Source organism: Saprolegnia parasitica (assembly GCF_000151545.1).
Source record: "Saprolegnia parasitica CBS 223.65 unplaced genomic scaffold supercont2.57, whole genome shotgun sequence".
In the NCBI taxonomy this organism is placed as follows: Eukaryota; Oomycota; class Saprolegniomycetes; order Saprolegniales; family Saprolegniaceae; genus Saprolegnia; species Saprolegnia parasitica.
In genome coordinates, this window is record NW_012156451.1 from 155637 (window position 1) to 178096 (window position 22460).

The 22460-nt window shown below is 61.1% G+C and overlaps 9 protein-coding genes across 9 annotated transcripts; 5 read left to right on the top strand and 4 right to left on the bottom strand.

Moving 5' to 3' along the window:
- Positions 1-755: 755 nt before the first annotated feature.
- Positions 756-2433, top strand: SPRG_10619 (hypothetical protein). Its single transcript, XM_012349744.1, has 7 exons — positions 756-1266; positions 1313-1381; positions 1433-1493; positions 1538-1666; positions 1716-1967; positions 2018-2089; positions 2136-2433. Exons 1-7 carry the CDS (start codon positions 779-781, stop codon positions 2400-2402), a joined length of 1338 nt encoding a protein of 445 aa, XP_012205134.1. The 5' UTR covers positions 756-778; the 3' UTR covers positions 2403-2433.
- A 121-nt stretch (positions 2434-2554) lies between these two features.
- SPRG_10620 (hypothetical protein) lies at positions 2555-3815 on the top strand. The gene is made up of 5 exons (XM_012349745.1): positions 2555-3046; positions 3094-3235; positions 3279-3328; positions 3375-3496; positions 3542-3815. Exons 1-5 carry the CDS (start codon positions 2572-2574, stop codon positions 3641-3643), a joined length of 891 nt encoding a protein of 296 aa, XP_012205135.1. The 5' UTR covers positions 2555-2571; the 3' UTR covers positions 3644-3815.
- SPRG_10621 (hypothetical protein) lies at positions 3790-9636 on the bottom strand (the record flags this gene model as incomplete). Its single annotated transcript, XM_012349746.1, has 4 exons — positions 3790-6485; positions 6531-8795; positions 8852-9516; positions 9561-9636. The coding sequence occupies 4 exons, from the start codon at positions 9634-9636 to the stop codon at positions 3819-3821; spliced, it is 5673 nt and encodes a 1890-aa protein (XP_012205136.1). The 3' UTR covers positions 3790-3818.
- A 146-nt stretch (positions 9637-9782) lies between these two features.
- On the top strand, positions 9783-10708 carry SPRG_10622 (hypothetical protein; the record flags this gene model as incomplete). The annotated part of the gene is made up of 5 exons (XM_012349747.1): positions 9783-9906; positions 9957-10147; positions 10209-10253; positions 10308-10396; positions 10450-10708. The coding sequence occupies 5 exons, from the start codon at positions 9783-9785 to the stop codon at positions 10706-10708; spliced, it is 708 nt and encodes a 235-aa protein (XP_012205137.1).
- Positions 10709-10828: 120 nt separating this feature from the next.
- Positions 10829-12260, bottom strand: SPRG_10623 (hypothetical protein; the record flags this gene model as incomplete). Its single annotated transcript, XM_012349748.1, has 9 exons — positions 10829-11042; positions 11093-11173; positions 11227-11527; positions 11572-11635; positions 11683-11778; positions 11821-11877; positions 11921-12037; positions 12083-12139; positions 12192-12260. 9 exons carry the CDS (start codon positions 12258-12260, stop codon positions 10829-10831), a joined length of 1056 nt encoding a protein of 351 aa, XP_012205138.1.
- Positions 12261-12955: 695 nt separating this feature from the next.
- On the top strand, positions 12956-15989 carry SPRG_10624 (hypothetical protein). Its single transcript, XM_012349749.1, has 6 exons — positions 12956-14603; positions 14649-14699; positions 14750-14803; positions 14851-15564; positions 15616-15688; positions 15741-15989. Exons 1-6 carry the CDS (start codon positions 12995-12997, stop codon positions 15940-15942), a joined length of 2703 nt encoding a protein of 900 aa, XP_012205139.1. The 5' UTR covers positions 12956-12994; the 3' UTR covers positions 15943-15989.
- On the bottom strand, positions 15972-16861 carry SPRG_10625 (hypothetical protein; the record flags this gene model as incomplete). The annotated part of the gene is made up of 3 exons (XM_012349750.1): positions 15972-16100; positions 16145-16288; positions 16331-16861. The coding sequence occupies 3 exons, from the start codon at positions 16859-16861 to the stop codon at positions 15972-15974; spliced, it is 804 nt and encodes a 267-aa protein (XP_012205140.1).
- A 654-nt stretch (positions 16862-17515) lies between these two features.
- SPRG_10626 (hypothetical protein) lies at positions 17516-17984 on the top strand. Its single transcript, XM_012349751.1, has 2 exons — positions 17516-17601; positions 17648-17984. Exons 1-2 carry the CDS (start codon positions 17560-17562, stop codon positions 17930-17932), a joined length of 327 nt encoding a protein of 108 aa, XP_012205141.1. The 5' UTR covers positions 17516-17559; the 3' UTR covers positions 17933-17984.
- Positions 17985-18459: 475 nt separating this feature from the next.
- On the bottom strand, positions 18460-22302 carry SPRG_10627 (hypothetical protein). The gene is made up of 8 exons (XM_012349752.1): positions 21631-22302; positions 20923-21585; positions 20659-20875; positions 20364-20609; positions 19621-20316; positions 19497-19568; positions 18904-19445; positions 18460-18861 (listed from the first exon to the last, which is right to left on the bottom strand). Exons 1-8 carry the CDS (start codon positions 22288-22290, stop codon positions 18502-18504), a joined length of 3456 nt encoding a protein of 1151 aa, XP_012205142.1. The 5' UTR covers positions 22291-22302; the 3' UTR covers positions 18460-18501.
- Positions 22303-22460: the final 158 nt, after the last annotated feature.

Sequence of the window (22460 nt, forward strand, 5' to 3'; positions counted from 1 at the left end):
CAAGCTTTCGCGGTCGCTGTCGCTCTACACCGCAGCGTGGGCAGCCTTTGTCCCTCTGACCCCGCGCTTTGGCATACGCGCGACGTCAGCGTTCCTCGTCAAAAATGGTGTGTCGGTGGACTTGGAGCCATTGGCCGTCGCCTTCTTGACGTCGCGCGTCGAGGTTGTCGCTGACGCCGACCTCATTGGCGAGTACGGAGCGCACTCGGCTCGAAGCGCCGTGGCCGCCGCCTTTGACGCGCACCTCGACGTTCAGGGCGACCTCCCAGCGTGGCTCGCTGGAGAGAAAGCTCCCCAGCCGTGGTTGTGCGGCCATTTCGTTGCCAAGCCGTTTGCGTTGCTTGTCGAGCGCATGGAAGCGGCACCCGTCGACGACGACAAGACGGTACGTCTTCTCTGGCAAACCAAAAGTCTCGTGCAGCCCAAGGGCCCAAGCGACGAGTGGCCGCGGTTCCAGGAGCTCGCTGCGTCGTGTCCGATCTTTCGCGACTGGGCCATGCGGGGTCGAGCGTCCTCCGTCCTCCGCCGCGGCCGCGTCGACGTCGACAAAGACAATGGCGGGAGTTATCAATCGCTCATGACCGAGCAGTCGTGACGCACGAAGATCGCAATTTCGATGTACAAGAAGACAACGATTACCTCAACATCATAGCAAAGTCTATCTGCGTCCACTTGCGTCCAGCATCCCTACCCCTGGTATCCATGGCAAGCCCAGTAGTATCCGGATGTGTCCGGATAAGGCAGTCAATCAAATCGCTGCATTGGTTCCGACACTGTGATGACGACCGACAACCGGGGCCCCGTTCTCTTCGTGCTCATTGATGGCCTCGCAGACTGGTCCATCGAGATGGACAAGTACCTCCCTGGCGCCGGCGTGGCAACGCCACTGGCAGCGGCGCGAACGCCAGCCATGGACGCGATCGCGGCTGGCGGCTTGAGCGGCCTCATGGACCCTGTCGAGCCCGGCCTCGCGTGCGGCAGCGACACGGCGCACATGTCCATCTTTGGCTACGACCCGCAAAACAACTACCGCGGGCGCGGTGCCTTCGAGGCGATGGGCGCCGGCCTCGACATGGAGCCTGGCGACGTCGCGTTCAAGTGCAACTTTGCGACGCTCGACCCGACGACGAACGTCGTGACGCTGCGCCGCGTCGACCGGGATTTCCACGAGTGGGGCAAGGACCTCTGCGACTTTGTCAATACCATCGAAGACCCTTGCGGCGTGCCGGGCGTGCGCGTAGTCTGCAAGCACGCGACCGAGCACCGGTATGGCGCCACAACCTATCGTCCGATGCCAAGTCGACTCGCGTAGATGCGGCGTCGTCTTCAAGGGGCCCAAACTCACGGACAACATCACGGGCACGGACCCGCTCAAGGACAAGTACGCTGCTGCTTGAGACTTGGATGCGTGTCGATGCATGGACGTTTTTAGTTTGCCGCTGCAGGTGTCTGTTCCCGCCGGTGCCAACGAGAACGCAGCCTTCTCCGCCACGGTACCTCGGCCCTTGTCGGTCGTCTTGGAAGCAACGATGATTAGTGCTTGAACAACGCTTCGAACGCGATCCACAAAGCCTTGTCGGCGCACCCGATCAACGTCGATCGCGTCGCGCGGGGTTTGCCGCCTGCCAACCTCATCTTGCTCCGCGGTCCCGGCGAGCGCATCAGCGTAGGCCTGCATGGCATGACAGAGCCAACTGCTAATGGCCACTGCGTAGGTGCCGTCGTTTGAAAAGAAGCACGGTCTTCGGGCCTTTATGATCGCGCCGACCTGCATCATTGCGGGGTTGGGCAAGTCGCTTGACATGGACGTCGTGCCGGTCGAGGGCGCGACGGGCGACTACCACACCAATTTGCACGCCAAGGCCGAGAAGGCGCTAACGCTCTTCGCGTCCGGCAACTACGACTTTGGTTTTGTGCACGTCAAGGCCGTGGACGACGCTGGCCACGATCGCAACGTCGCGACCAAGGTACCGAACGATATCTGTCGTGTGTCCGAGGAGGCTCAGCGAGGGGCTAGCTCAAGTTTATCGAGCGCGCGGATGCCATGATTGCCCAGCTCCTGCATGGCCTTGCGGCCGCGTCGCCCACCGTACGTTGTTACAACACGGCATGGGGCTCATGCACTCGGTGGCTAGGCAACAATCGTGCTGACAGGCGACCACACGACGCCGGTGCTGTACGGCGACCACACGTTCGAGCCTGTTCCGCTGACAATCGGCCGGGTGCACGCGGCGGCGGCCCACCTGCGTGGCGAGCCACTCGTGCACGACGCGCGTCTCCAAGACACGGTCTCGGCCTTCTCCGAGGTCGCGGCGGCGGGCGGTGGCCTCGGGCGCTTTGCCGGCGACCAGGTCATGGAGATCGTCAAGCAGTTCCGAGCGCTCAACGTGCCGAGCGTGTAATCCCGTACTAGTACAAAACGTTTGGGCTGCCACGTACGTGTGCGCATCTTGCTCCACGCGCTGGAGAGCGGCGGACGTGGTAATCGGATTGGTTGAAATGCCGAGGCAGTGGCCAATCAGAGATACAGCGTTACCAACCGGCTTGCGCGTCAGAACCGAACTTGCTACAATGTCGGTGAAGGAGCCGGCGCCGCTGTCGGTGCTCGTGACGGAGGGCGCATGGAACGTCTACTGCGTCTCGCCCATGTACAAGTTCTCACACGACGCGGCGACACTGTCGGCCGACGCCATGGAGCTCGTGGCGTACCTGCGCAGCAACATGGCGGGCGAGCTCAAGGCCAACCAGACGGTCACGGCCAGCGTGCGCTCGCAGGGCGACGTCGCGCTCTTCGCGATCACAGAGACGCTCGTGAGCGGACCGCGGCGCCTCGGTGGCTTTATCTATTACACGCCCGACGTGCCGGGCACGAAGAAGCGCACGGACGTGCTCCTCTTGCAGGGCAACGAAGACCTCCTTGCGCTCATCTGCGCCTGGTTGCAGCACCAGTACCAGTGCGTCGTCGCACTCCACGCCGTCAGCGTCAACTCGGTTTCGATGGAAGCGTTTGCGTACAACTTGTACCACATAATGCTCGAGGCCAACGGTACGGAGCTCCCTTATCGTCGACGACGACTCTTGACAACAGCGTAGACAACGTCGAGCACGCGCCGCTGCGACTCACGCTGCATTGCGAGAGCGTGGGCAAGTCGGTGCAGAGTGTCACGATCTCGGTGCCGTGGCGCGACTTGTGTGCGAGCCACCGCGCGCTCACGCACAGCCACAGCAGCGCGAGGTAGGTCCTCCTATGTGATGGGAAGCTGACGAGTTTTGAGCAGTGAAAACATCACGCGACGAACGACTGTTGTCGGCACCGGCTCCGAGTCGGGTGCGTCCGCCATGTCCTTTCTAAATAGTTTTCCAATGTCGCCTAGATCGGTTCATTCGTGGCTTCATCGCCAAGTACGTGGCACAGCTGCCCGTCGAGATGTCGTCGTATCGACTCTTCTCCGTCTCGTCCGAGGATTGCATTCTCGAGAACTTGGGCCGGCTTCAGGTACCTCACATCATGTCGACTCGGTGGCTCAGGGAACACCTGTAGTTTTTCACAGCAGAGTCGGTGCCCGCTGTGCTCGATGCGGTTCTGCAGCTCTTCGTCGCCCAAAGCGTCTTGTGCCCCGAAGCGCCGGAAACGACGTTTTAAGCTGTCTTTGAAATGCAAGTACCCGAGCTACGGAAGGTTGACGCAACTCCGTTAGCTCGTCAGTCGCCTTTTCTGCTGATCGATCGTCTCGTGTGGCAGGGAACATCGTGCTCAGAGAGAACCGACGGCGTCGTGCTCGTACTCTTGAGAGAGAAAACATCATCATTAGGTCTATCTATCCATATCGGCTCAGGTCGAGGCTCATCAACGGCGATGACGATGCTGCGACTGTTGCCGTTGACACGGGGCGCGAGAGAGCACTGCGCAGGGCGCCTTCGAGGCTTGTCTTGGTGGATGGCGAGAGACCGGCGACGGCCGCCTTGAAGGCAACGGCGTACGTCGTCGCGTACGTGACGAGCATGCGGTTCACCGACGCGGTTTGCGAAGAGTGCAGTGGCAGAAGCAGTGGCAAAAGCAGGCGCAGGAGCCCGTCAACCGATTCCACCGGCATTTTGAGCATCGCGACACCCAAGACGCCGTCGATCGCATCCACGCGGGCAGCGTCAACCTCGGGAAACGACAAAAGGTCAACCACGGGCGCCCCGAGGACACTTAAGTAGGGCGCTGGGGCGCAGTCGCTCAGCACACGCGCGGCATACAACGCATCGTCGACGACGTCGCGGTTCGTATCGGCGATCCGGATCGCCAAAAGTTGCGCCATCGATGTGTGGAACGGGGCAGAGTACTGAACAAACGCGGGCATCGCTTGGCCGTACGTTAGCACTGCATGGGCGGCAGAGAGGAGCAAGCGACGCTCGCCATGTGACAAGGACGCGTCATCGGTAAGCGGTGTCTGGATGGCCGCGAGAAACGTTGCAAAAGCCGATGGCAGCGTCGGGTGGAGATCACCAGCGGCCGCGACCCGGAGCGTCGACTCAATGTACGCGGCGCCAACAGTCTCGAACCATGGCTCACGGAGGAAGCGAAGGAGCACGTCTTTGGCGACGAGAACAAACCCGGCGCCAAACGTAGGGGTCGACACCAAAAGGAGAATGCCGCCGACGGCCGTGCGCAACGCCTCCGTCACGACGCTTGGAGCGTACGTCGTCGTCTTGGTCGCGACCGCGTGCCGCAGGACGTACGTCGTTGCCACGCTGATCGTGTGCACGAGCGCCGAGTTGCCGACCGAGTCGCTCTCGGTACGCAGCGTCCGCTGGACAAAGGCCGCGCCGTCTTTCGTGACCAGTAGCTGGAGACCGCGGAGAGCTTCCACCTGAACGCTCGGGACCGACGACGAGCAAAAGAGTCCGAGCGTTTGGAGCAAGTTTTCAAAGCTCTCCCGCTGGAGCGACGCCCAAAACCCCGTGTTGAGGAGCGCGGGCAGCGACTGCAGCAAGGGGACCGCGGCGTCCGCGTGCTTGGACGTGTGTGAGAGATGCAGAAGCGTCGCCGTGAGCACGAGCGTTCCGTGCTCGCCAGTTGCACCGACGGCCGCCAAGATCGGCGCCACGTGTGCCAGCGCGACGCTGCGCAGCTCGTCAATTGGCTGCGACGACGTGAAGTATGCGCCGCCAAAGTCACTGGGTCCCGCAAGCAAGACGAGAGCGCTAAAGTCTTGGATGCTGGCGACCCACGCTGCCGTCATGGACGCCACGTCAACGCCGAGCGACGCGAGTTGGGCGACGCTCGAGAGCGCGGCCATGGCAAGCGTGAAGCGCACTGCGTTGCTGCAGCCAAGATGGGCAAACGTAAAGTCCGAGACGAGTCCGAGCTTGACGAGGCGGTTGATTGCGACCTTGTCCTTGACGATGCCATGGCTCAGAATGTGCGACAGCATGTAGTATCCTTGGATCGATAGCGCCTCGTACGTGTGGCAAAATGGCTTGCTAGAAGCGCCTTCCTTTGGGAACGCGCGCCGAATCGTCGACGAGAGCTGCGCTTGGTACTGCGCGAGGACGTGTGCGCCAGGCTCGTCCGGGTCGTCACAAGTGGCTAATTTCTCGCACACGACGTTGAGCAGTCGAAGGCCGACGCTCTGGATGTGCTGAAGCTCAAAGCCGTCCATCGACATGGCGCTAATCTGGCACCCGAGCGTCACGAGCTCGTCAATGTAGAGCGCAATGTAGTTGGCATCGTCTGCACCGAGCGCTTGACGCGCTGCCATCACGTCAAAGTGCACGGCCGCCGCCTTGGATGCACCGACGTGGTCGAGGAGTGCGAGGACGCAAGTGACAGCAAACTCGCGCACACGCCGGCGCAAGCACGGCAGCGGGTTCAAGAGCGTCGAAACGCGGTGGCTGGTGCGGCGCCAGAGGTCCATTGCGGCGTTCGCGTCCTTCCCGCGCGGGCTCTCGACCATGGCCGTGACGCCACCCACCGCAACGCCCCGGCATAGAAGCAGCCACTCGGCAACTTTGTTGCCATCCGTGACGCGGCCGCAGTCGGTTAGAAGCAGCGCGTTCAAACAACCTTGGAGCTCGCTCGAAGCACTCGTGGTGGACCGGCGCGCGTGGATGTAGAGGCCGCGCCAGAGCGGCATCGCGCTCCAATCCAGAATGCGCTCGTGGACGTCAAGGGCCTGGAAGAGCGTCACGTGGAGGCTGTGGCCGGCGATGAATCCTGGCTCGCGCTCGACGAGGATGCGCACGATGAGGAGCATGACACTGCGGCAGGCGGCCGGCGTCGTCTTCTCGAGCAGTTGGCTCTGGATGCGCACGAGGTCCGAGACGCGAAAGTACGCGGGCGCAAAGAGCACGAGCTGCTCGACAAAACGAAGGTACTCGAGCTCGACGCGCGGGTCCGCGCCGAGGCGCAAGAGGTCCCAAATCCCATACAAATTGTCAATGCGGTCCGGATCCTGCAAGAGCTCAGGGCCGAGCGCCGACACGATGCTGTTGACAATCTACGGGGTTCAAGGGTAAGCGTCCCGTCGGCAACTGAAAATGACCTGGCCAAGCGACGTGCAGACGGACGACGTCATGCGCAGCACGGTGGTCTTCTTGAAGGCGCAGTTGAGCGGCGTGAAGCGCGTGCCGGCCACGAGGTGGCTCTCGATGAGTGCCAGCGACGGCGCGACGTACTGATCGTCGTAGTCGCCGCTCGTGTTGACGCACTCGAGCAGCAGGTTCCAGGCGTGAAGCACCCACGACCGGATCGGTTGCGCCATACAGAAGACGTGCTCCATATTGATGCGAAAGAGCAAGTTCACGTCAATGCTGCAGCGCGACCCGCAGCTGCGTTTGAGGTGCGCGAGGGCGAGCGCGCTCCCCGCAAGCGACAACGACTGGTTGTCGTGCTGGTCGATTGTGATTTTTGTCTCGAGCTCGTTCACGAGTGCGCGAATCGCAGCTTCGCTTGCGAGCGAGCCGAGCAACCCAAGCGCTTCAGCCGCGCTTCGACGCACGCTGCCCGTCGGTGCAGAGAGCATCTCAAGCAGCATCGCCTGCATCGCGCCGAGCCACGGCGCTGATTGAAAGGACGCAGAGGTTTTTGTCGAGTCTCGAACATGGACGTGGGCCTCGCGCACGGTGGCGAACAAAAGGGCGCAGACGTTGGCGACGCAGTCCACGCGGTGGTCGCCAAGCACACCGGCAAAGTGCTGGAGGACGCGCAGCTGGAGCTCGTCGGGCACCGCGAGGAAGACGCCGGGAAACACGTGGACGCAGGCGTCGACCATGCGCACGTACGTGAACGCGCTGCCAGCGTGCATCGCGCTCGTCAGCTGCGAGAAAAAGTTGTCGACGTACGTCGTTTCCATCTCAATGTCCGAGAGTGCCGTGTCCGGGAGGAGGAGCGCGAGGATGAGATTGAGGCCGCGGGGCAGCATCGGGTCGGGCGCGTCGCCAGCAGCAAGGCGCGCGGGCGTGCAAATGTCGAGCACATGATCGTGGCTTTGGAGGTACGTCGTCGACGGCGGCACGAGCGACGCGCGCGCAAGCGACGTCAGCGGCTGCGCGGTTGTAAACTCGGCCACCAGATCCAGCAGCCGCATCCACGAGTCGGCGTAGACGCTCGGCGGGAGGCACTGGAAGACCTTGATGGTCCAGCACAAGACGCGGTGCTTGGCCACTTTGGCGCGCTGCTTGGTCGGCGTCCCAAACGCCGCAGCGGCCTCGAGCGTCGCGTGCAGCAGCTGCGCGCAGAGCGTGTCGAGACCGTCCGTAGTGGGCTTGGTCGCCATAAAGCTGTAGAGCGCAATCACCGCGCCTTCCATGCGCAAAAGCTCCTGCGACGGGTCTCGGGCCTGGGACACGCTGGCCTGGAGCCAGAGGTGGCTGAGACGGCTCGTGATGCTGCGCGTATAGGCTGCATCGAGCACGACGAGGGCGCTGAGCACGTCCCAGCCGCCGCGCGTGCATGTGAGCCAGACCGCATCGGCCACCTGCGGCGTAAACTGGGTTGTGAGCATGCGCTCGGCGAGCACCAAAAGCCGGTCGTAAAGCGACCGAGAAAAGCCAACGGCTTGCAACTTGAGCGCGCGCAAGAGGTGCGCAACGGCGTTTGACGTGCCGTGCAGCCGGTACAGAAGCAGCGTGTCGGCACCGACTGCCGCCGCGTCGACGGCAGACGCGAGGGCCGTGAGGAGCGCATCCAGCAGCGCTTGGCGACGGTAAGGTACGGCGACCGCCAAGGACGCGAGGGCGACGCCGGCCTCGACGCGGACACTGTGCTTTTCGTGCGAGAGCCAGTGCGTGAGCGCTTGCGTCGCTTCGTCGGCAAACACGACAGCCGCTTCGCCGAGGCCCATGGTCGCGTGGCTCACTTCGACGAGCAGCACGAGTCGCTGGTGGTGCGTACGCGCCGACACTTGCAGCTGCGAAAGGAGTGCGCGAAGCCAGGACGGCTGCGACCGCTCTTGCGCTGCGTGTGCGAGGCGGCGCAAGGCGTATCCGACAGCGTTGCGCGCGCGGACAAACTCGTGCGTGGACGGCAGCGGCGCGTCCAGCCAAGACAAGAGCGCGTCGAGGATCGCGCCGTAGCTCGTGTCGGCGACAAAGTCGTCGGGCAAAAAGTCAGACAAGTTGGCGGCAACGATGGCTGCCGACGCAAACGACCCGCCGATCGACGACGAAGTGCCGAGCAGCAGCGTCTCCTTGATGTACTGCAGCGCGTGGGGTACGCTTGCGAGTCCGCTCGGCGTTTTCGTCTTGCGCGTCAAGACCGTCGAGAGCTTAAAGTTGAGCGACTTGAAGCGGTGGTCCGCGTCGTCTCCCTCGACGGCCGACGGATTCGGCGTCGACGGCACCGCAGACGACCCGTGTCTGGCACGTGGCGGTCTCCACGCAGCACGTAGAGCGAGAGGAGCTTGCCAAAGTTGACTGCCATGACGCGGCGCACTTCGGGCGACGGGTCGTCCAGCGCCTTGGAGAGGACGTGGAAGAGACCGTCGAGCGCAGCGCCGGACGGTTCGTTCATGTCTGTCGCGTCAATGAGCACAAAGAGTATCTCGCCAGAGAGATGGCGGACTTCTGGGCACTTGTCCGTCGTTGCTTTCGCGACGAGCTTTGTGACTTCCGCGTGGTACGGCACTGCGTGGAAGCTAAACTGCCGAAGCATCGACGCCAGCGCCGCGAGAAGCGTGTGCCGGACGTAGAGGTCGGCGTGGCGAATGTGCTTCGTCGTGAGCGAGAGAAGCTCGGGAAGGAGAGCGCCGGCAGCCGCGATCTGCGCGTACTCTAGCTGCGCCATCGCTCGGAGGATCGTGAGCTTGGCGTACAGCGGCGCTGTCTTGCTGAGCACAACGTCCATGCAGTCGGTGGTCGCGCTCACATCGTAGGCGAGCACGAGGATGTCGCAGATGACTTGAACGATGCCATCGGTTCCTATCGCCTTGCCGTGGTAGGCTTGCACGCTCATGAGGAGGCAGCGGAGCAGGTTCGTAGCGGCCACCTCCTTCTTCGAGCCTGGCTCGACGAGGATCTTGGTGACGGCGTCTTGAGCGCGCACAGCGCCCGCAGGAGGTTGCGCTGGCTCTCACTCTCCGCGCTGATCTGCTCGGCCGCGTCGAGCACGAGCGCCCCGAGCTGGTCCAGCTGCTCCTTCACGCGGCTCATGACGGATGATGTTGGCAAGTGACGTGGGACCCGCCCGTTGGCCCACTGAGCATTCTATTACGGATCTTGACATAGAAACAGCATGCTATTTAAATTACATCGTCGAAACACATTACGGGCGGGTTTATTCCGCATATTGCCGCAGCATGAGTCGGTGGGACGACCTCAAGCGCGAGGCCCGCGTCGTCGAGCGCGCCCTCGACGAGAAGGTCAACGCCTATGCATCCACCGCCCGCTCCATGAGCCGCACGAGTCGACCATTCGACGAAGGTACGCGTGTCGTCGTATCGAGCGCCGCTCCATGCAGGTGCCATGCGTAGAGAACCCGCCGCAGGCAGCCGACCAGAACGAGTTTGAGCTCGGTCTTGAGATCGAGCAGTTCCTGTCTTCGTTGGCCGACATCATTGACCGCATGGCCGCGGCATGCAATGGCTCGATGGCCCAGGAGGCCGTCTTGCAGCGGTATCGAGAACTGCACTTCGACTTTGGCCAGCAGTTCAAGCGCTCCGCCGTACGGCAACACCCCGTGCATGTGATCGCGTCCTCTTTGTAACATCATGCTCGTGCACTAGAGCACGATCCACGAAAGTCCGATGCGCAAAGCTCTTCCAGCGCAAGTAGGTCTGCGGCTGCCGTGCATCTCGCTCAGAATCTCTTTCTGTAGGGAACAGAACCCGTCCGTGGACCCCGAAGCCGAGGCCTTGCTGCGCGAGCGAGGCATGCTGGACGCATCCCGCACGATGGCCAACGACTCGATCAAGTAGGTCCAAAGCGCGGTCGTTCTTTAAAGATTTCTGATGCCGATGGCGGTAGCATCGCCATGGCGGTCAAGGAGAACCTTTTGAGTCAGCGCGCGCAACTCGACGGGTCGCGCGGCAAGGTCACGACGGTAGGGTCGTCTACCGCGGGCATCAACGTGCTCGTCGACCAGATTCGGCGCAAGAAGATGCGCAACAACATCCTCGTCGCGCTCACGATCGCGGGCTGCATCTGCTTCACGCTCTGGTGGACCTCAGTCGATTGTAGTCCAATTGTACATGTCTTCCTACTCGCTACAAAAACTGCCGCGTGACCTTGGGCGCTGCGAAGCGCGAGCTCATTTCGCTTGCCTGGCGAATGAGGTCGTTCGCCGTGTCTCGCGACAGGTTGCGGCGGTTGTTGATGTCGCGCTCGCTACACATCATCCTTCTCTTCAGTTGACGGCGCATTTACAAAGCGCATACCGATCCCACTTGGCCGGCGCCTCGCCACCCGAGTGCGCTGTTGCGGCAGCGATCTTTTCTTGATGGGCCTCGAGAAGCGATTTGCCCAGTCGCGGTTGCGGTGCAATGAACGTCTCTTCTTCCTCCTTCTCTTTGGCTGCAGGTCGCACGGTTGCACCGCCGGGCACGTACCCCAAGAGGTCCCTAGTACAGAGCAAGTGGCACTGGATGACGGGTCATCATTCGCCACGTACATTTGGCTCTTCTCGCGAAGGGCCCGCTGACGCTCTTCGGGAGACGCAAACCACGAGTCGTCGCGCTCGTCCTTCTCGCGACTACACATATACCGTCATCTGTTGGATCGATCTAGACAAGGAGAGACGCCCACCTGCGGAACTTGCGCCCCGTGAGGTCGCCGAGGCCACCGAGAGCGTCCTTGATCGAAGGGTCATTGGGCAGCGAGAGCATCCACTCTTCGCGCTCGAGCACGGGCTTGGTCGTCGGCGCGTCCGTTGTGATGCCTCGGACGCGGTTCCATTGCTCTTTCTCGAGAGCATCGGCGCGGCGCTGCATCTCCGCCTCGACCTCGGCACTGGCTTCGCGGAAACCCGCCATGCCGGGCAAGACCGGCCCGACGCAGACACCATCGTCGTCGTCGTCGTCATAGGTGGCAGGTGGCGGCGGCAGTGCTATGTCATCACGTCTCATTCTGCAGCAATCCAGTAAGTGGTACTGGGAGGGCGTTGGGGCCCCATGGGCATCGGGCGCTTCGCGTCCTCTGCGGGCGCTTCGTTTTTCTACACCGATGGGTTGCCGCGATGCCTCGATCGTTTTGTCGCATTACCTTGTCCATGAACCGCGTCAAGATCGAGCCAAAGCGGTCGCGCAGGTTGGTACGCTTGGCGACCTTGTGCTTGGAGTATGCACCACCAGGACCCGACTAGACGTAGCCTGCAGCGTCCATCAAATAGCCATGCAGTACCTCGGCCAGACCCATGAGCGGAAAAAGCCGCTCCAGCTTGGAGCGAATGTCGGTGTTCTAGAAAACGCTCAGGTGCTGCACTGCAAGTGAATCGGAGCACCTCAATACCGCCGATGACGACAGCCTCGCCCGACTCGACCATCTTGAGGATGCCAAGCAAATCGCCCGCGAGCGCTGGGTGCTCTTCACAAAGCGCCTCCATGAACGCGGCTGCCGCCTAGACCACATGTGTGGCGCCATGCCATCGTCATGGCAGTATCACCTCCATGTTCATGCGACCTAGCGCGTCGTCGGAGCTCGTCTTGTACTTCTTCGACGACTATATGGCGCATGGTATGCACCGCCGGATGAAGGTAGCACCGTGCATGTACCTTCTCCTTCTTGTCGTCCTTCTTGTGCTTGCGCTTCTTCTCATGCTTCTTGTCCTTGCCGCTGCCCATCGGTCTTCTTGCCGTTCGAGAACCGGATATCGTGGCGGATTATACGGATCACCTGTCAGAGCTTATTTCACACGTCATTTCACACACAGAGGTCACACAGGCGTGTGAAAACCTCGATGATTTTGTTGAGGTGACGCCACTCTGGCTTGGCCTCTCCGCATTCTTGACGCTTCGACCGTGTCCCTACGACCGAGTGCGCGGTAGGCGTAACACCTAGGGGAGCGATGTGGGGTCTTAGGTCTGCTTGGTTGACTTTTTCAACGGATGCCATTAAATGCGTGAGAAATGCGTGGGTTGATGCGGTACATTGCACAGGATGGGCGGGTTTTCTTCAACGAATCGAGATCACTTCCGCCCACCAGTGCTCCGTGGGATCCGTCCTTCTAGTTGCCCCCCTCCTCGAGGCGCAGGAGGTTGACTGGTGCAAGGGACTGGTGTCAAGACGAGGTGCTTAGGCCGCTCCATGATCATACTCTGATGCCCATCACGCCGAAAAGATTCGAATTTCGGCCAACCGAAACGCGTTGTTTGCCGTCCAACATCAAAATCAACGTTCGTTGCCTGTTCGGCGCTGCGATTTCAAAACGTGAAAAACGCTGCGGTTGTGCATTTTGGCCAATCGTGGCTCATGTCAATGGATTTATAGCCAATAAAAAGAAGGACGACTTTCGGGCGATCCAAAATTAAAAAAGCAGCACGAAGTCAGTTGCAAAGTAGCGCTGCGCAAGACCGACATGGCGACGACGCCCGCCGAGACGACCGCCGACTTTAACGACCTGACCGAGGTGATCGACAGCCTGGAGTCGCCGACGCACCACGAGCGTGACCACGCCGAAGCGGATCATCATGGCCGTGACGGCGCGGACCACGACGACGATGACTCCGAACCCACGGGCGACGAAGAGGCGAACGCTGATGTCCTTGAAGCGAGTTACGACGACCACGAGCATGGCGATGAAGACGTACCTGAAGATGGTGAGAACATGGCGAGCGGAAGCGTGGACTTTGGCGAAGAGCACTCGGAGCACCCCGATGATTTGACCGACGACCACGGTGAAGTGCATGTCGAGGAGTGTGAGGCCGAGCCCAGCCACGACGAAGCGATGGACGATCCTGTGCATCTCGTTGAAGAGCCAGTGAAGACGCCAGTGAGCGAGGTACATGTACACCCCCCTGTAGCGCCCACGTCCGTCCCGAAGGCAGCTACCAAGGTCGTCGCCAAAACGTCGCCGTCGCGACTCCGCAAGCCCATGGCCAAATCGCCGGTTGAAAAGCCAGCGTCCAAGCTAGTGAAGGCTGCACCGAAAGAGAAACTTACCGCGAAGCCCGCGAAGGCGGCCCAACCACGCTTGTCGCTGCAAGCTCGCCAGAGCATTGGCAGCAAGACAACCGAGGAAGTCAAGCCGCGGTCGATGCTTCTGCGCCTCCCGCGCGCTGCGTACGACGCGCTCTTTTCGCAGTGCCCGCTGGCGTCACTCAAGCAGATGGCCGGCGTCAACGTTGAGATGTATAACGCGGTGCACAGCCAGCACCGGTACTGGATCAAGGAAGGCGCGGACGTTCCAGCGTATGTCCCGACGCTGCTCGTCAGTGCCGACGCCAAGACGGCGGCCAAGTGGACCGAAGTCAAGGCTCATCTCCACGCGCTGGACATCGCACAAACAGTCAAGCTGGAGGACCTCCGCGTGCTGCGCAACTACCGGACCGCGCCGCCCGGGGTGCTTCTTCTCTCCAAGGCCATCGTGCAGCTCATGCGCTTTGCTCCGCCCCGCGCGGGCATGGACGAAAAAGCCGCCAATGGCGACTGGAGCGCCATCAAGACGGCGTTCCTCGACTTGAAACTCGTCGTGCGCACGCTCCGGATCGCTGCGGACCGTGTTGCAAACCGGCACCCGCTGCCGTTCACGGCCAAGCAGTTGGACGATCTCGTTGCGCTTTCCCAGAGCCCCGAGATGGACGAGGCCAAGTTCAAGCGCACTTGCAGCGGCCTCTTGCCGACGCTTGATGCGACTCGTCGCATCCTCGCGTGCCTCAACGTCCTCGCCCGCGAAATCGAGCTCACGTCGTTCGCCAAGCACCAGCTGCAGCACGCCGAAGCTGAAGATGTTGCAAAGGTTGCCGTCGAAGTCATCGTCGCCAAGCTCGAGGCCGCACCGCAGCCCGCACCCGAGAAGAGCCCGAGCCCGAGCCCCACGGCGACAGAGCTTAAAGCCAAGGCCCGAGCCAAGCCGGTGTCAACGATTCCCCGCGTCGCTGTCAAGGCCAAGACGCCGCCGAGTGTCGACACGTCTGTAAAGCCTGCTGTCGTCAAGTCGCTGACGCCCAAGACTGCACCTGTCCGTGGTACTTTAACATTCCCGACGAGAAATGGGGTGCGAGCTTTTGTAGCGGCCGTGAAGCGTCCGTCGACGGGCCCGTCAGGGATTGCCGCGCCCAAGGGTACGTCGTCGCCTCTCTTGTATGCATCGTAGCTTATTTGTTGATCCAAGGGCGCGCGAGTGACGACGCAAGCAGTACGAGCTCGTCCAACGGCGGTAGCCAAGGTCCGTGTCTGCAGATCTCTGTCCAATCGCCCAATGGCACTCGATAGTCAAGCGTGCGAGTGACGCCAAGCCGCTGGTCAAGCCCGCGTCGCGTGTGACCAAGCCAATCACAAAGCCGACGACAACGGCGGTGTCGCGCATCAAGGCGGCACCTGTCGCGGCACCGACGCTCAAGCGCACGCTATCGGCGTCGGGCGACTCGATGGCGACGCTTCGCGCCGACCTCGTCGCGTCGAGCGAAGAGCTCTTGAAGTCGACAACGGACCTCAAGGAGAAGATGGCGCAGGTCGCGGCGCTCGAGGCGTCGCTCGAGTCGGTGCAAGCCGCGCTGGCGGACGCACAGAATGACGTCACTGCGCTCAACGCCGAGTTGGAGCAGAAGTCGAAGGACCTTGAAGCCCGACAAGCCACGGTGCTCGAAATGCAGTGCATTCAAGAGACGCTCTCGTTTCGCGTGACGGAGATGACGCAGCGCGACAGCGAGCAGGCGACGACGATTGCGCAGCTTGAGACGGAGAAGAAGTACCTGCAGGCGCAGCTGCAGGACGCCCTCGCACGCGTCGAGGCCGCCGAGGCCGACGTCGAAGAAAAGCACGCGCTCGTCGAAGAGAAGGAGCACGAGCACCAAAAGTGGGAGCAAGCGGTGCGTGACCAGCTCACCCACGAAGCGCAGATGGAAAAGTACGACCTACAGAAGGAGTTGGCGGAGCTCCAGGCAGCAATGACGAGTCTCCGCGGCGAACACGAGCTCGAGCTCGCGGGTGCGTCTTGATGCCAAGCCTGCATTGTCTTGACGTACGTGTTGTCTGCAGGCAAGCAGGCGCGCATTGACCAGGCCGAGGCCGAGAAGAAGACGTTTGCCGACGAGTTGGCTTCGAGCGAGCGGTAGCCTCATCCTCTATGCGCCGCGACTTATTGTGCATACATGTGTATGTAGTCGTGCGAGCATGATCCACGAGGAGCGCCAGCAGCTCACGGCAAGCCTCCAGGCGGCGCAGGCCGAGGCTTTGCGCCTGCAGGCGACGATCGCCGAGCAAGAAGCAGAGCTGGTCAAGGAGAAGAAGCGGGCGGCGGCCGCCGACTCGGCGTACAACGAGTCGCTCAAGATGCGCTCGGAAGACGTGGCGACGCTCGACTAATATAAGACACGATTATAACACGATTAGCGCTAGACGCGCACGACCCACGCCTTCTTGAGCCGGTCCATCGTGCGGGTCGAGAAGAGTTCAAAGGCCGTCGAGAGCACGGTGGCCTGGCACCGCATCGCGCCGCAAGGCTCCTTGATGTACACGTACACCTAGCAAGCACGATGAGTACGCCCAAAAGCTTCATGCGTAGTACGCGAAAGTAGAACGGAAAAGTCTGCGCTGGGCCTGCACGCGTGGCCTTGCGCTTCTTGCGCAAGAGTGGTTGCACCTTCCAGACGTCGGGCAAGAACATCCACGTCGTCGTGAGGAACCCCGTAGGCAGCGTCACGCGCTTCGTCTACCACTCGGTGAGCGTCGCGTTGAGGCTACGCGTGCGTACCTCGACCTCTGTGGCCTCAAAGCACTCGGACTGGAAGAGCTCGAAGCCCGCGCCGTTGGGCGGTGGGAACGTGGGTGGTAGCGCCCCTTGTCGTCCAGGTGAGATCTGCTCGAAGCGGCCGAGGACGTGCAGTGGCACTGCGGTGGACGGCGCAGTGAGTGTGCAGTGTACTGGTGTGCGGCAGACGCCAACGGACGCGTGCTTCTTGTTGTGCATTTTCATCTCGTAAAAGTCGTGGTACTCGGGGCAAAAGGGGAAGCACTGGAGGTTCTTGCGCCCGTTCTTCCAGTAGCGTTCAAGGAAGGCGGTTGCGAGGCGCAGGTCCCATGGCGGTGGCGGCGGGAAGATGAGGTCGAGATTGTAGTAGAAGGCTGCGTCCGCGTCGTCCTTGGCTTCCAGTGCGATGGGCTCAATCTTGGTGTGGTCGAGCACAGAGCACGACGACGCGAACCGTGGCACCTCGTCGCCCTCGATGTCGCTTTCGACGGCCGCAAGCGCCGCCATGAGCAAAGCTGCCTCCTCGTCGTTCATGGCGAATCCCAAAATCGGGCAGGATGCTTGCCCACGCCGTCTCCGCCCTTGTCCCAACCCGAACGGTGTGCGATCCATGAGCGCCGCGTCGCATGTGACACCCGATGGACTATCAATCACTTCCTGAAGCTCTTGCGATGATGCGATGGATCGATGGAGGTACTAAAGGCGACCGAGCTGGCTTGACAGACAGGTGTAGCTACTCTATGATAGTAGCTGCTTCGAAGAGGGTTCGATTTGACGTTTAGATCTCGTCAATACTATGGCGCGACCTAGCAGTGGCTGCTGTCGTGCAGTTGCCTCATGGCGTCCGAGATGCATGTTGCTGTCATCTGCTTGTGCTGCGGTCGTCGTCCGATGCACTTACTACGATGCAATTCAAGCCGACGTTGCTGTCGTACGACGATCGGGTCGCTCGCACCGGACTTCAACCTGGTGTTGGAGCTAGGTTGATGTGCACGCCACCGATTCGATATCGCTCGGTTTGCGTCCGCTTTTCTCCTCGCCTCAACTTCAGAGCCTTGTCACCTGCTCGAAGAAGACGTTAGGTGGACTTGACAGGGTTCTGGTCAATTTGTCCGGATACCGCGTCCCTGCGACATGTTTGACCGAGAGCGTCCGGATACAGGTTGCGGTCGCGAACTTTCTATGGCACGGCTCGCGAAGGATCTTCCGACGCCGTCAATTCGGATTTCGCCATGTCTGGCCACCACCCCACGTACACGATGGCTGCCCTCCTGGTAAGACACGCGTGCGAGCGCGTCGGCTGACGCGCATGGCGAATAGGGCATTGGCGGCGTCATGGGCTACGTCAAGAAGCGCTCGATCGTCTCGCTCGTCGCGGGCGTCGGCATCGGTGCCGGCTTTGGTGTGGCTGGCTACATGATGCAGCACGACCAAATCGCCAATGGCCACGCCGTCGCACTCACGCTCAGCGCACTCACGATGACGGCCATGGGTTTCCGCGCTGTCAAGACGGGTGGTAAGGTCCCGATTGTCGTCGCGTCGCTGTGCGCCCTCTCGAGCGCGTACCATGCGCAGCGCTTCAGCGACTGGGCCGGCCAAGAGTAAAATCATTCATGCTCGTATTAGATAGTCGTCGTAATACACATTTGCTATACCCTCTTGTGTGTCGATAGCTGTGAGCGGACTCGGCTGGCTTCTGCCTCTCAGGGGCACGTCATGGGAGGCGATCAGGTAATCGTGAGCGGCTCTTTCGATGCACTAGGCGACTCACCACATCGGCAACCTGCGACGTGACGCCAGACCATGCTCCGAGCCGTGCGAACAAGCCAGAGGGACACTGCCAATATGGTTGACTAGCGGATGGGCGACCATTTGAAAGGAAACATCGGCGTCGTATGCCCATGCGTAAGTAAACGTAGCTTCCATCTCGTTGGCCGCGATATAGAAACAGGTCAACTGTTTCGGACCCACTCTTGCACCGCGATTACGCTCGATGAGGTCCCCAAAAACCTGTGAGCTCGGAGGTCGACGCTGTCGCTGAGAAGCACCGGACCAAGAAGCCCTGCGCGGCCACTGAGTATAGTTATTCCAATCGAACCAACGTCAACTGCCGCCGAGGACAAGAGTCAACGCACGATGAATATCGATAGTCGTAGTCTGTTTCAGTATCGTTGCTATACACTCTCCGGGACGTAGCCGTGCGCCGTTGTCGTCGAGACAGAGGCAATGCACGTGCCGAGCATGTCATCAAACATGGCGCCGGGCATGTTGGTGGTGAGGTAGATCTTGTTGTCCGGCTCCACAACGTGCGGGTCCATGATGTCCATTTGGCTCGAGTCCTTTTTCTCGAGAAACGCACGCGCAGCCGGGATGTCGACGCCGCCCGTGGGCGTCGACGGCGGCGACAAAATGCCGAAACCCGACGATGATGCGGACGACGTCGATGTGCTGCGCGTGATCTCAGGCATCTCGGGGTCGCCTCGAACACCTGGGGAGAAGGCGATCTCGACGCGGAAACGGTGCTCGTCCTCCTCCTAGACAGAGACCATGAGCTAGGACGCGGGATGATGCCATACCGGCAGCCACGGTTGCTCAAAGACTCGCACGATTATGTGCGCGAGGTAGTCCAGCTCCGTGACGTGGTCCAGCGCGGAGAGGGCCTCGGGTGTGATCATCTTGGCCGGGTCCATCTCGTACTGGATCTTCGGGCCGTCGCCGTGGATCTTGTTGATGCCCATTTGCTTGAGGAGGGCATTGGTCACCTCTTCTTCTTCAGGAACAGATGCCGCCGTGCGGATCGGAGACGCTGGCGCAGCAGTCGCCGCGGCCACGCGCGACGTCCACGTTGGGCATTGGTGTCGGAGGACGTTTAGTAGCGTGTGCATGTGGGACTCGCTCGTAAAGTAGAGGCGCGTGCGCACTTGCGTGCCGGGGCTCTTGATGCGTAGCTCCTTCGCAAATGATGGGTCGAGGCGGTACCCGTTGTGCTCGAGGCAGTCCATCTCCTCCGCATCGTCCGTGCAGAGCGGTAAAAACGACTTGCCGCTGCCGTATCCAATTGCACTGTTGACAACCGCGGGCGTCTCGTCCCGGGTAATTGTCATGGCCATCGCAATGTCTACGCACATGGTGAGATCGTCGAGCATGCTAGCGCAGATCCATCGCCTACCTGAGCGGATCTTGGCGCAGAGCGCTTGGGAGACCTTGGCACCAATCGATTGCTTCTCCGCCACGTCCATGCCTAGTGGAGTCCAACTGTGGGCTCTCGACCATCAAGATGGTTCCAAGAGTACCGTATTCTTGGGGCACGTAGCACGTTACAAAGCACTCGGCGAGCTCAAAGAGGGCGCGACCGTGCTTGAGGGACATGGCGCCCTTAAAGTTGTGGAGCATGTCATACTTGATGCAGTCGTAGATGTCAGGGAGCTTGCTTAGGTCGTACTCGAGCTTCCTGGCCGAGTAAAAGTCGCGGTACAGTTTCTCCCAGCGCTCCGAGACGAGGACAAGAGTTTCGCCCATGTACACTTCGTTCACCGTCGGGTCGTTGAGGAGCACGGCAGTCTTCTCGGCCTCGGCGCCAATCTCCTTGATCTCCGTTTTGACGAGCTTGATAAGGTCGTGGAGCTTCCGAAGCGCTTCGAGCGGTTGTGCAATTTGGCGCAGAGCAGCCGCCATGGACGCCGTCCCGAGCGGCGCCGCAGCCGCAACAAACGCGTCGACAGATGCATACTCGCGGTGGAGGAGCTTGCGCATGTTAGCCTTGGTCTTTTCGATCTCTTCGTTGGCGTCGGCTTGCCCCGAGTGGTCGAGCATTTTGTTTGCATCCTTGTCTAACGTCGTGACAAGGCTCACAAGGATCGGCGTCAAGTCGCCCTCGAGCTCGAGAAAGCCCTTTGCGAAGGCCGCCGCGGTCATTTGGACGCGCCCTTCATCCGACGTGAAGATCTTGAGGTCGTGTCGAAACGTCGAGTGCAGCCGGAGGAGCCCGCCTGCGATTCGCAATGATCCCAGCCGTCGAGAGCGATAGCGGTCGTACCTTCTTCAACAGGATAGAGCTCGTTGCGGAATCGGTTGCCGAGTTGCTCGCCCTGGCGCTTGCCCGTCTCGGTGAGATCGCCGCCCCACTTCATGATGAGGAGCAGCTCCGAATTGGTGCCGGACGCCGACGACGGCGGCATGTACTCGCGCCGAGGCTTGAACTGGACCTTGCGGTTGATACCGGCAAACTTCCAGCGCTCCAGCACGCGTTTGATTTGCAGCAGTTTTTCAAAGCTGTCGCCGCCTGCACTCTCTCAATGAGTTTCAATTGTACATATGTTGGCGAGTCCGACCTTCTTTCTCCCAGACAGCGCCCTTCGAGCCGACGTTGGGGGCATACTCCTTGATAAGGTTGCGCACGATGTCAAGGAGCTCTTGCAGGTCCATAACCGCCTTGACCTTGACCTCGTCAAACTTGTCCTTTGTGCGCCGCTTCTCGTAGAAGTTGACGAGGCTCGACGCCCACACACGTGTCTTGAGCTTTTGCTTGGGCGTGCGGTCACCGTGGCGCTAGTCACATTGTATTAGACCACTCGATACATGCTGTGTGTGCGTACGACGATCGCAATCACGGCGCGTAGCTCCTCCTTCTTTTCGTGCCAGTTGTGGTGCATGTCGTCGGTTGACGTTGATGAGCTCGAGCTTAGGCGCGAGTGGGCCGGCGGTGGCGGGTGCGACCCTGGCGAGCCAAAGCTGCCCGAGAGGTGCTCGAACGGATCGGACGAGTGCGACGAGCCCATTGCTGGGTAGTGGTTGTTGTCGACGAGCGCTTCGGTTGAAAAAGGAGGCGGCGAGTACGACGGGCTTGGCGGGTACCGCGGCGACCGGCTGCTGCGATTGTTGCGATAGCGCAGGGCCGTGAGGAGGTAGTTTTGCAGCACGAGCCCGCAGTCGTCGTAGTACTTTTTTGAGTTTTTCACAAAGCTCCAGCCGTTGACGTCGCACACGTACGACGTGCCGCGGACGCGGAGGAGGTCAAAGCCGCACACGGTTTGCTGGAACGCGAGGCACACCTTGCGCGCAATGTCCTTCTCGACAGAGTTGAGAATGACCGGGTACCGCACTTCCTTCCCGACGCTGTCGCGCATGACGCGCCCGTCAAGCACGGGCGACTTGCGCGCTTCGGCGTGGCCGTAGTTGGGTCCAACGGTGTACACTTTGACGTCCGTGCCCTGCGTGTTGAGAAACTCTTCGTAAATGTACGAGCCTTCGCGGCGCACCTAGCACCCAGGAGCTTGTATGGAGCGAAAGAGGAGACAGAGTACCTGGTTGACGTCGGGGTAAAATTCAGACGACCGGTCGCCGACTTTGCGAAAGAGGCGCTTGCTGCCGCCACCGGCGCTCGTCGGGTAGTAGATATAGATGTTGTGGTCCTCGGCGTTCGCAGGCTTCTCAACGAACGGCTTGTTGATTTGGACGCCGTTGACGATGATGCAGTTTTCGCTCTCCTCTAAGACGTCTGGGGTTGGGCCGTCACGGTTCACGACCGCGTGGCGCGGGACATTGACGCCATTGCGAATAAGCACCTCGTAGACCTTGCGCCGATCAAAGAGCACGTGCTGCATCGAGAGGTCGTTCACGAGCACGGGTCGGCGCAGCTGCACGTAGCGCTCGGCCTTCTCGAGCGGGAAGCCCGTCGAGTAGAAGCTGAACATGGCGTCGCAAATCGGCCAGTCTTCGATCGGCTGGCGCAGGGTCATTTCGTCCGTGAAGACGACGAGGTCAAATTGCTTCTTCTTGTTGAGGCGCCGGAGGATCTCTTGCATCGGCTTGGACCGCGTCTTCTTCTCCATGGCGCAGACGCCCACGACGTAGCGGCGGGCCATGGCCGGCGACGTCCGCGCGGCCGCGAAAGTTGTCGCGCGGTCGTCGTCCGAGAGCGTCGGCGATGGCGGCAGCGGGATCGGGAAGCTGCTGTTGCTCATGACGGCGCCGTTTGTACAGTGTATAAAAATAAGGCGTGGGTTTCGAAACACACCTGCGCCATGACGCGGGCCAATCAGAACGCACTTTGGAGCTTTATCGCACACCCATTGGTCCGATCAAAAATCGAAGCTGAGCGGCCAGACCAGCCGAAGGAACTGGGGCGCCACCA

Excerpts from the sequence above, each read along its gene's own strand:
- SPRG_10620 (XM_012349745.1), top strand. The coding sequence starts at position 2,572 with ATGTCGGTGAAGGAGCCGGCGCCGCTGTCGGTGCTCGTGACGGAGGGC. Across the intron at positions 3,236-3,278 it reads CACAGCCACAGCAGCGCGAG|TGAAAACATCACGCGACGAA; the intron begins GTAGGTCCTCCT and ends AGTTTTGAGCAG. Across the intron at positions 3,497-3,541 it reads AGAACTTGGGCCGGCTTCAG|TTTTTCACAGCAGAGTCGGT; the intron begins GTACCTCACATC and ends GAACACCTGTAG.
- SPRG_10624 (XM_012349749.1), top strand. The coding sequence starts at position 12,995 with ATGGCGACGACGCCCGCCGAGACGACCGCCGACTTTAACGACCTGACC. Across the intron at positions 14,604-14,648 it reads CAAGACTGCACCTGTCCGTG|CGGCCGTGAAGCGTCCGTCG; the intron begins GTACTTTAACAT and ends GAGCTTTTGTAG. Across the intron at positions 15,689-15,740 it reads GAGTTGGCTTCGAGCGAGCG|TCGTGCGAGCATGATCCACG; the intron begins GTAGCCTCATCC and ends ATGTGTATGTAG.
- SPRG_10619 (XM_012349744.1), top strand. The coding sequence starts at position 779 with ATGACGACCGACAACCGGGGCCCCGTTCTCTTCGTGCTCATTGATGGC. Across the intron at positions 1,267-1,312 it reads AAGCACGCGACCGAGCACCG|ATGCGGCGTCGTCTTCAAGG; the intron begins GTATGGCGCCAC and ends CGACTCGCGTAG. Across the intron at positions 1,968-2,017 it reads ATCGCAACGTCGCGACCAAG|CTCAAGTTTATCGAGCGCGC; the intron begins GTACCGAACGAT and ends GCGAGGGGCTAG.
- SPRG_10627 (XM_012349752.1), bottom strand. The coding sequence starts at position 22,290 with ATGAGCAACAGCAGCTTCCCGATCCCGCTGCCGCCATCGCCGACGCTC. Across the intron at positions 21,586-21,630 it reads TTTACCCCGACGTCAACCAG|GTGCGCCGCGAAGGCTCGTA; the intron begins GTACTCTGTCTC and ends CCTGGGTGCTAG. Across the intron at positions 18,862-18,903 it reads TTGAGCAACCGTGGCTGCCG|GAGGAGGACGAGCACCGTTT; the intron begins GTATGGCATCAT and ends GTCTCTGTCTAG.
- SPRG_10626 (XM_012349751.1), top strand. The coding sequence starts at position 17,560 with ATGTCTGGCCACCACCCCACGTACACGATGGCTGCCCTCCTG. Across the intron at positions 17,602-17,647 it reads ACACGATGGCTGCCCTCCTG|GGCATTGGCGGCGTCATGGG; the intron begins GTAAGACACGCG and ends CATGGCGAATAG.